We start from the raw sequence: 11,674 nt of genomic DNA on the forward strand, positions 1-11,674 counted from the left end.
ATATACATATATATACACATATATATATTATACATATTTACATAGGTAGTGCCTTAGTAATCTTAGTTATTAACTTGTTTTGTTTTATAAATTTTCATCTGGTATGTATTTGCTGTCTTGTCTTTAACAGGGAACATAACATCAATTATGTATAATCAAGGAGCAAGGTACGGGCACTTTGTGAACCATGGGAGTCGTCAGGCCTTGATGGGTTATCACAACTCCCGCGGTCGTTTTGATCAGCAGATCCTTAGAAGGATACCTCTTCAAGAAGCTCACAGACCACGTGTTCCTCCAGGTAGAAATGCTCATACAGCAAGTTATGTACAGCGAACGCACTGGTTCCCTAACTACAGGCGTGGAAACCAACGTGGCATGGTTACTGGGAACATGGACCGACGCAGCAACCCAAGAGGCCATCGAAATGCTACACATCACCATAATCAACAGCAACACCGAAACACTGTTCAAAGACACGTAGAGGACAATGCAGATGTATGCTTTATTTGTGGAGATTACCTGCAGAACTCAGCTGAAGTAGGCATACATTTGTGTGATGGAGGACCCAATCCAAGGGCACAGTTACCAAGTCACCAAGTCAGAGTGCATCAGCAGCCCAGAGCAAGAGCTGTGCGAATGGGACATAACACTGACTCTCTACAGCAGGAGGTGGCCGTTGCAGGTGCAGTTTCTGAAGCAGTTGCTGCAGCTGTTGCTGCTCCTCCATCTCCATCTTTTCATCGTGCTCAGCCTCCTTCTTCTGATAATCATGAAGTCGAGGATGATAGTGATTCTGAAGAAATGCAGTGTCATTTTGGTAAGTAGGCTTTCTGTTTTCTACATTTTAATCTCTTATTTGGAAATTTTACGTTTAAATAATGGTGTCACATGTTTAAAGTATTTTCTCTTGAGCAATATTATTTTTTTTCTATTAATCACTTTACAAACTAAAAATGTTTTCATTCCAGGGTCATTTGAGACCATATTTAAGTGAAAAGTTTAAGTGACTTATAATAACGGATTGTGTTTAATATTAGCACAGGCAACCCAAATTCATGTCATTTTAAAGTGTATTTAATGTTCTCTCTCTCTCTCTCTCTCTCTTTTGCATGTGTGTATGTCCCCACACTTATAGTTTAATAAGGATGAGTGGTGTTCAAAGCTTTATTTATATCCCAAAACAGGAACTTTTCTCTTCAGTAGAGAGGGCCTTTTTTTTAATGTTTTCATAGCTTCAAAACAGAAAAGATAACACCCATTGCCCTTTTTAAGGTCTCTAGGGAGGTGGTAGGAAGGAAGGATATTATTCTTAACCTAGGGATCTGAATGCCAGCAACAAAGTAGACTTGACTAAGGGCTAGAGGTGCTATTTAACTGCACAATGGCTTATATCTACCATCCAAGAACTGCAAAGGTCTTGCCATCAGGCTTCCACATAGTTTCCATCTATTAAATTCTGATTGCAAGGCATTATCAAGTGAAGGCTTTGGTTGAAGACACTTGCCAAAATTCTGCACTGTGGGATCAAACCCCAAACCACATGGCTATGAAGCAAACTACTTAATTATATAGCCAAGCCTGTAACTATTTTCTTTTCTGTCATTGAAGTCCTCAGAAAATTCAGATTGTAAATGAATTAACCAACCAAACATAGATTGTTTTCCATTGTTTTCTTAAAATATTTTACATCAGGCAATTAGAGAGATATGAGCCTAAAACTAAAGGTATAATCCCAGAATTGCAGCAATGTTTGAAACCCATGATCTTGCAATTAATAATCCACTGTTAAAGCCACATCCATTCTCTCAATATTTTATATCTTGTAACATTGTTTGTTGGCACTCCGTCGCTTACCACATCGAGGGTTCCAGTTGATCCGATCAACGGAACAGCCTGCTCGTGAAATTAACGTGCAAGTGGCTGAGCACTCCACAGACACGTGTACTCTTAACGTAGTTCTCGGGGATATTCAGCATGACACAGTGTGACAAGGCTGACCCTTTGAATTACAGGTACATCAGAAACAGGAAGTAAGAATGAGAGAAAGTTTTGGTGAAAGAGTACAGCAGGGTTTGCCACCATCCCCTGCCGGAGCCTCGTGGAGCTTTTAGGTGTTTTCGTTCAATAAACACTCACAACGCCCAGTCTGAGAATTGAAACCGTGATCCTATGACCGTGAGTCCGCTGCCCTAACCACTGGGCCATTGCGCCTCCATTCTTGTAGCGTGAACAGAGGTTATTCTACATTCCTTCATGAATGGTCAGGACAGGTATTTTTGTAAAGTTTTGTGGATTTTCTGCTCAGACCAGTGCTTCCTTGTTACTTTTTAGATCACTATCTGTTGACTTTAAACTTCACCCTTCTTTAAACATCTACCATAGGGTTTTAATTAGAAGAGTGTCTCATGCAGTGCTGGAAAAGATAATTGTGCAGGAAATTTTGGGTAAAGTTAAAGCAAGTTATTGTCCAATGATATGTAATATATGGCAGTCGCAGTTATAAATCAGATCTGTGAATCAAAAGTTCAACTACTGAATTATTTGACACCACCTCTATCAAATTCTTGAAAATATTAGATTCTTGATGTTATTCCATCTTAGAATCATTTGACAATAGTTGTTTACAAGCCTCCATCCAGGATGACAAAGTCACTTCAGGAAACATTTTTTGCTGAGATACAAATACTAGAGATTCACACAGATGTGCATGTGTACACACACACACACACACACACACACACACACACGCACATGTGCATGTGATTGTCTGTGTTTCACCTACCAGGTACACTCATGAACAAGAAAACTACAGAAGAGGCAGTTTTTTTAATTCAGGCATCTCACTAATACACTTGGTTGTTTGAGCGTCATACAAACAAAAATGCCTTGAGATCCAAGATTCATTATCCATATTACAGGGTAAGATATCTACATAATGAAACTTTGAAGTGGTGTTAGGTTTGTGTATTTACCAGCATCATTATCTTTGCAGTGAAGGAAATAGGTCTCCTCCCAAGTGCAGGAAGGTGCCAGCAATCTGGGAAACTACCTTGAAGCTGATCACCACAATTCATTTTTCCTCTGAGTATATTCTCCTAGCCTTTTTGTTCCTAGGTTCACTTGCAAGGCACTAGGTTAGTAATTGATAAGTCTTAGGGTATATCCACCAGAGTAGGTCTGCATTCTGTATCTCTTGTGATATCTATTGTTTTGACATATTTTGCTGACATATCATGGGCCAATAGCTATTTATTACTTTAAATTAAGTTTGTATTCCAACTGCCATCACATTGGTGTGTTAGAAATTTAAAGTTTCAGAAATAACATGAATTGTCTTAGTATTCATATATTTTAAATTCTTCCAGAATCTCTGCTTGAAGGCTGCCTAACTGACCTTCAGTCTCGCTATCAGAATGCCACTGAACGTTTACAAGAAGGTCTTTCAAGTAAAGCAGATGAAATTCGCAAGATCTACCGTATTGTGCAGAAAGATAAGAAAAAAACCAAGGAACTGAAGGCTGAAATGAATGACAAAGCTGTGGAACTTGATGAAAGAGAAGCAGAATTGAAGACTCTTAAGGACAAAATTGAGAAAAGTAAACGAGCTCTTGATGCTGACAGTGACCAACAGACCAAGGAAGTATCCCGTCTTTGGCAACAGCTCAAGGATGAGTACAACCGGATTGAAAATGTCTACACAGTACAGAAGGTAAATATTTTCTCCATTTTAGTTTTCTATTAAGTTTATTTTCTATTTCTTAGATCCTGGCCAGCATGACTGGGAAGGTAATAAATATGATCAAAACTGTGATCATCCTATCTTTTTGTATATCCAAGACTACATTGCATTCCTCATTTTGGATATGCTCTTCATTCTTGTTCCTTATTTTTAGAGATGGTAGAGTGTAAGCTGAGAGTATTTAGCTACTATTTGTAGCTGGTGGTGGTTCTCTCATTTGAGATGATATGGTAGACATTATTGTCTATCTAGTCTTATTTTTGCAGAGGAGTCTTGAGTTCTATCATACAGTTTGTATGGTCTTTCATGGTTCAGTTTGTTATTTTGGGGGTCTGGAAGAAGTAACTGTACTTATCACTGTTACAGGATCTCCAAGAGCCATGAAGTTAATACAGTTCTTGAACAGTTGTATATCAACAATGTCAAGAAAAACAAAGGTAGATGAGAATTCCAGAAGGCTGAAAAGAGCCAGACATAATACCTTGTTGTTCCTGTATTAAAAGATGAACAATCATCCCTTCTCATCCATCGGTGATGGATGAGAAGGGATAAGTTGAGTCAGCTGGGCTGGAGGGCTTGATTGGGTGTGGCACATGTGGCATAGAGGCTACAGAGTGTTAGTGAGCTTCTCCATTTTCCTATGCTGACATGGGTTGAGCATAATTTTTAATACAACATCTTGCCATGTCTCTTGATCTTATATCATTTTATTTGTTAAACTCATATTCTTAGATCTGATTTCTTCGACCTAACTCATTTAGAAGCAGCATTTCCATCCAGTTGTTATCCATTTATATCATTGGAGTTAGTCTTATGCAAATAAATGTCATGAAAATATTCTGTCCTAACTCTTAACAGTCTTTTGTTAGCTTTGGAAACCTCGCAAAACTGCTATGGGAGGTTCCCTTCCTCTGTTACTAAACCATGAAATAGAAAATAAATTGAACAACTCCATTTGACTTGCTAGAAATAGCAACTAAACTCTCTCCAAGTTATTCTACTGTCTTAAAAAAAAATTGGGTAGACACTTAGGATGATGTACTCCTGAAAACACTGTTTCGAAATAAGATGTGACGATCACGTCTGGAATCTTTTTGATCATAAGCGTACTTGGTTAGAGCTGACTTGAAGCAAAGACAAATTTCAAAAAAAAAAAATCAATCAAGAGTTGCCTCCCTTATTTATGAAAATAGGAAGTGAAAATAGAAGTTGTCTTTTTGTACTAGCATAATTTAACATGAAAACAATGCTGCCGTTTTTTGTGCTTCTTATACGCCCTGTAACATATTATTTACTAAATGTTGCCATATCTATTCATTGAAAAGTAGGTATTTTGCTTTGTTTTTGTTGTTGTGTAAGCTTCAAATCTATCCAAATCAAGCAGACTTATGATTAAAGGCATTTCAGACTCGATTTTGTCTTTTTTATCTCCAGCTATTATCCAATGTTTCCTTCTAATTTTAGGGGGCCTATAGTTATTTCTAACAGTTTCAGTAACCACATAGAGGCTCCTTTGTATAGTTTTTTATTTATAGGGTTGTTGATATTGTTGCTGTTTTCCTTCTTCTCTGTGCACTTCAAAAAGTTAATTCCTCTCTTTGTTAATTGTGAAACATATAAATTATAAATTATTTCTTGAATTAGCACAAAACTATTTTTAAGTAAATTGAATTTTGTTGATTGACTCAGCCCAATACACTTCTGACAAAACACTTAAATCTCCACCTGCCTTCCAACATTATATTTGCTTCTTATCACTGTATTATCGTTATCACTGTTGTTGATATTACAAGTACTGTCACCAAGCATATTGAAGTAGACACTGGTATTATGTATAAACTTCGGACAAAATTGTCCGATGAATCATTGAATCATCTGCAAAAACATACCATCAATTCTACTTTGATTTTTAACTCTTCCACAGTCTGAAGTCCAATACTCTAAGCACTGATTATTAAGAAAAGCAAAGAAAAACAGTTTTGCCCTCAAAACCGTCAATCTTTTATATTTTTTCATGATTAATTTCTAACATGGGTACAAGGCTATGTATTTGGAGAAGGACATATATATTCTATTAAATCAACCCAATATTTGTTTGTATTTTATCATCCTACAAGAAAAAAAAAAAGCATTACTAGAATCCAGCAAGATTTGAACTCAGGACTTAAAGCAACCCAACTAAATATCACATAGCATTTCGTCTATCACCTTCAGAAGGAACCTGAAGAAGCCATGATCACCAGAGTGGGATAACCTTTCCTTCTTGATTCTTCAGTGGGATCTGTCAACATCATTTTTGCTATCAAAATGCAAGGCTTTTGCTTTCCATCCCTGCATTTTGCATAGGTTTCTTTCAGTTCATCCTACCTGTTCTATCTTTGTGTAACATCTTAATTTTGACAGTTGCCAAGTTCACCAAATGTTCTAATCTTTTCTAAATAAGCAATCTAATATTGCATTCAGGCTATTACCCTCATATACAGCTCTCCAGGTCTGCTCTGGCTGTCTTGATGGCGTCATTGTCCTTCAAGCTGCGATTGAAGACCTTCCTGAAACTTCTCACTTTTTTTTTCTTTTCTTTTTTTTTTGTGACAGAGAGGATCTGATTTTTCCCTACCCTGAAGTAGTACTCATTGGTGACTTTTCCTTTCTTCGAAATTGTGCACCAATGCTTTGCAGGTTTGAAACTCATCCATGCTCTGTCAGATGTCAGCTAGCCAGAAGAAACCCTCAACCTGAACTTGCTGTAGTAGTCTCTGATGAGGTCTTTTACTTCTGGGTACATGATGTCTCTCTAGTGTAACTTCAACCAGCTGGAATCAAGCCAGAGGCATTAGCCAAGTCCAGCCACAGTACAACTAGATTCTCTCTTGTTGTACCTTCCTGATGAGCTGGGTCACCATGCCTATATGTTCAAGGCACCCAGGGGACTCCTGGTATGCTTCCCATCTGTACCAATGTGCTGACATAAATCTTGTTCAACAGAAAGTTGGAGAGTGTCTTGGACACTGATGAAGAAAATCTTGCTCTTCATGCTGAGCAAGAAGATGACACAAAATTGGTTGATAATCTCAGCTTTTTCCTCATTGGGTATGTATAATCCTTCAGCATATCTCCATGATTGGGAAACTTTCCCTCTCCTCTAAATCACCTTCAAAGTCTTAAAAAGACATTGAAGTAGCTTTGGATAGTTCTTGTAGACTTTGTATAGGATTCCGCTCAAGCCTTTTCTCAAGCAAAGCTTTTCCAAGTTGAATTCCACTGTTGGAAGATGTTATAAATGCTTTGCATGAGCTCGGTGGTTCGCATCTCTCACTGTCACTGTAAGCACTCATGTGTTGCTCATTAATAGTGTCCTTGGAACAGGTCAATTAATTGGTCACTTCTGAGCTCTCATCAGTATCAGGTGCTCCTTCCTGAGGATTGCCTGAAGATCTGCCTGACTGGCATTTTCAAATTTCCCTGTTTCTTGTACTGTTTTCCTAAGTGACTTAAGTTCTTTCTTGAGATGCTACATTTTCATTGACCTGTGATTTAGCATGTAAACTCATGGTATGGGCCTAGCTGCCACTGTCTCAAAATACTTAACTGCAAAGTTCACTGTGATGGAGGCCATAGTTTCCAGTTAGTGATGCACATCTCTGCCAGCAGTCCCTTCCAATGTTTGGACAATATCCTTGTCATACTGCTGCCAATCAGATGTATTTGATGAACAAGGCCACTGGATCCTTCGAAGGGCTGGTTGACTGCAGCCTGCTGATGGGTCAACCAGCAGACCACTGGTAGCGACTGTGGCTGACACATGGAGTCTCTGGCAACTGTGCCTTGCATCTGGGCCTAGTTTTTTCTGTATCTCACCAGATACTTCTGAGAGCTTTGTGAGAAGGAGTTCAACATTTTACTTAAATTTCTACTTGATTTTATGGGTCAAATTTCTTGCTACTCTCATTAGTTAGCTACATGTGGGCTCAGCCAGTTTATAGTTTGAAATCCACTCATACAGGAATGTGAGTGAAGGCTTCTTTGCATAGATCCATGGAAGGTTTATTTTTCTCTTGTTCACAATGTAGTCAAGATCTTAAGATTTTTTCCAATGCCCATAGTTCATAGTGGCTCCCATGGTCATTATAATCTTTTTCTTTTTCCAACAATATTCCATTTTATGGTGGAGTTGCTTTTTCTCAGTCTATGTATGTTTGCATATATATATATTTCTAGTCTCAATAAAGACTGTCTGTATGAAACAACCACTATCATTCCCTGCCCTTACTCACATACACACCCTCTCTGTCTCTTGCTACCACACAAACATCTTTTCAGTCGCATGATTTCCTTTACACTACTCATTCCCTTCCCCCACTACAAGCTTATACAATAAAAACTACTGCACAGTCCACCAATTTACTACTGTATATCATTACGCTAGTCCATGACTCTGACACCCCTAACAAACATATTCTACCAAAAATTATAATTCTGCTTTATCCTAAATTCTATCTCCTTAAATAATCTTTCCTTTTCTAACTATGTTATTGATAGCCTAATTGCCCTTTTTAGCTTCAAAACTGGTTGATAAATCAATTTTATATGGATCTATCTATTTTATGAACTAAAAAAATTTGTTGTCTAAACTAACATACACAAGTACAAGTACTACCGCCATTAACAGGTAAAAGCAAACTTCTCTTAGAAACCTACCTACACCATACCATACACAATCCACACACTTCCAAACCTAACTCCCCTATAAATATAACTTCATATTTTCTCTAAACCAAAGATTTCTGCTCACTTTGAGACCTTTGGTCAGTAGGAAACATTGAACCTTCAAATTCTGACATTAAATTATTATTAATACATTGTACATCCTTCTTTATATATTTATTGTGTTTGTGTTTATGAAGATATATACAGAGAGAGAGAGAGAGAGAGAGAGAGAGAGAGAGAAAAGAGAACAAATTAATAGATTAAATGTTTTTTGTATAAATGTTTATATATTGAATCTGGACAAGCAGTGTCTTTTTGCTAAGACACGCATATCACATACATGCCATTACTTATGGTTGTTCATAAAAAGGTTCATAGTAGATGAAGCATAGGCACTGTCTTGATGTTTCACTTACCATTTACAATTATGAGGAAGGAAAACTTCAGAAGTAGCAGTTCTTCAATTTGGGTGCCCATGGTACCCCAATTGAAGTCCAATTGTTGCAGCAATCTTGTATGTAGCTGAAGTTTACAGCATCACTAAGTGCTGTGTCTGTGTGATGTCTTTAATATATATAAACACATATAAACTTAAAGGCGTAATTAGCAGAGGTAAAGAAAACCTGAGTTATATGCTCCTGTGAATTTGATTTGAAGAGAATGAACTCTGCCAAGCCAAGCTGCTTTAGATTACACTTCTTGGAGAACATGCCTTCAGTGTTAACCTTCCACTTCAATTATTTTCACTTCCAACTCTCTGCATGTGTATAGTTTGAGCAGTATTCTTAATTCTACACACCTCAGTTTACTTATCTATCAAGAATCACTATGAAGAAGATCCTCTGCTAGTGTTGTTTGAAAGAGACCTTTATCATATCCAAAAGAAGATTTATCATTCATATCATAAAACTGAACACAAAAACCAGCCTGTAAAAACTCTTTTGGGCTTAAAAGACTATTACTTTTTCCTTTACGATGGGTTACAAGATTCACTGTCACATTTATTCCTTATTAATAATTATTTTATGATCTACATTGTTGACATTTGTGAGGTGAATAATTCTGAAGATAATTATAATTAGATTCTGAGGTCTCCTTTTTTTAATATCATTTTCAATGACTTTATTAACTGTATACCTCTAACATAATAAGTAACCTAACTTTACAATGCTTGATATTGTTTTATTTTACATTTGCAGATATTTCAAGTTGTCTTTTTGTCATAGTATTTAATATATGAATTTATGCTAAATATAAACTGTAAACTTTTAGAAAGAAAAACATTTTTATTCATTGAAAAAATTACTTTAAGTTTCATATTTTCAACAAGAAAGACATTTTTTGAGCACCAGTTCCTAAATCTTTTTCTCTTTTTTTTTTCTCTACTTGTTGGGTACTTAAGAGTAAATAGAAATATTTTAGAACTCCTTGTGCATAAATCAAAAAATGTATTTAATGCAAAAGTTATTTACTTATTGTATCCTACAAATATAAATAATTCCTAGTACTGAAAATTAAGTACTTTGTTATGCTACAAATGAATCTTACTATTTTGGTGATATTTACCATTTGGACACATACTTAGATAAACATATTCCTTTCACCTTCAGTGCAATGATCTCTCTTTCTCATGCACTTTTAATATTAGAGTGAAGAAGAGACTTAAAATTTAGAATTTCAGTTTGTATTCTATCACATTTTTTAAAAATATAATTTCATGATACATTAGTGTGCTGCAGTGTAGCATTTCGGAACTGGCTATATCCATGAGTTATGCTTCATTATTTTGTTGTATTCTGTGGTAGTTGCCACTTACCAGGTGACCTTAACATATGAAACCATTTCAGTTCATTTACATTCTTGGAAAAAAAACTATGGTCATCACTTTTTATTATCTTTACCAATAATTTTGAAGTCTTACACTATGTAAGGAATTATTTATTTTTGCGTTAGTGTTATCATCTTATTTCTAATATTTTCAGAATGACTCACAATAGCTAGTTGTGAGGTTGATATAGTAACCTCATGATACGTTTAACCCTTTAGTATTCAGATTACTTTGTCAAATATAATGCATATTTATTCACATTGTTTTGTATTAATCATGCATTAATTATCTTGTACCTTCAAGATTTCATTTATGTGATTATTTATTTTTAGAATGACATCGTTAGGTAGATGTGTGAGGCTGGATCTGTCCAGTTGGTACATAAAACAAGTAGAAAATTTGGGTTAGATCTGGCTGATTTAAATGCTGAAGAGTTAAATCTTGATGCAGCTATTGTCTTATGCACTAGAACAATGAACTTTACTCAGTCCTTCTGAACCTTTCTAGTTTATTGGCATTCATACAATGATTGTGTTGAGTAAAAGAAGAAGAGTTTTAGTGATATATTATCAGCATTCTCATTTTATGCATCATGAGTTCATTATCTCATTCCTGGTGCTGCATTGTAGTTTTTGACAAAATCCTTAACCTTTCTACATCTGTTCATTTTGATGAAAAGTGCAGAATCATATTGACTTGAGTAAACAGTGTCATTGGAAGTCTTCATCTGAGAGCTAATATTGTCATTTTTGAAGAAAAGTTCCTCTTATTTGAGTTAGTTCTGATGGCAAATTATGAAACAAAAAAAAAAAATGGACATGATATTTGGTTAACAATTCTGTAATTAATTTCTTCTAAAGTACTTTCAAACGTTAAGCATCTCAATGAGACGGACACCAAGAATTTGTTACTGTTTCAGTTTTTTTTAAGAATATAAAAATCAACTTATCTCAACAACAAAATAAAACTATTGGCGGTTGCTAAACATTGGTTATAAATCATAACTGAGAGCAGAATTAGGCCAAATAAAATTTGGAATTTATTGCTTGTAATAATGGTTTAGATAAAGACAGAGGAAGAATGTTTTGTGCAGGTATCATATGTTCTGATTCACTTTCCCAAAATAAAGTAGATAATTGTCAAGCTGATAAGAGTACCTTAATACAGTCACTTGACATAAATACTCTTTTACTCTTTTACTTGCTTCAGTCATTTGACTGCGGCCATGCTGGAGCACCACCTTTAGTCGAGCAAATTGACCCCAGGACTTATTCTTTGTAAGCCTAGTACTTATTCTATTGGTCTCTTTTTGCCGAACCGCTAAGTTACGGGGACGTAAACACACCAGCATCGGTTGTCAAGTGATGATGGTGGTGGTGGTGGTAGTGGTGGGGGGGGGG

General features: G+C 36.1%; 1 protein-coding gene across 5 annotated transcripts in view; it reads left to right on the forward strand.

The window, feature by feature from the left end:
- Positions 1-11,674, forward strand: part of LOC106874538 (uncharacterized) — a 40,005-nt gene that overhangs the window by 23,090 nt on the left and 5,241 nt on the right. For 4 of the 5 annotated variants that reach the window (XM_014922305.2, XM_052971113.1, XM_052971114.1 and 1 more), the window contains exons 2-3: positions 131-817; positions 3,366-3,709. In XM_014922305.2, coding sequence (XP_014777791.1) covers positions 148-817; positions 3,366-3,709 — 1,014 coding nt within the window. In that variant the 5' untranslated portion in view covers positions 131-147. Of the gene's footprint in view, positions 1-130; positions 818-3,365; positions 3,710-6,334; positions 6,834-11,674 lie in introns of those variants that run through there. The other variant, XM_052971115.1, reaches the window with a different exon arrangement.

This window comes from Octopus bimaculoides, chromosome 10 (assembly GCF_001194135.2).
Source record: "Octopus bimaculoides isolate UCB-OBI-ISO-001 chromosome 10, ASM119413v2, whole genome shotgun sequence".
NCBI lineage: Eukaryota > Metazoa > Mollusca > Cephalopoda > Octopoda > Octopodidae > Octopus > Octopus bimaculoides.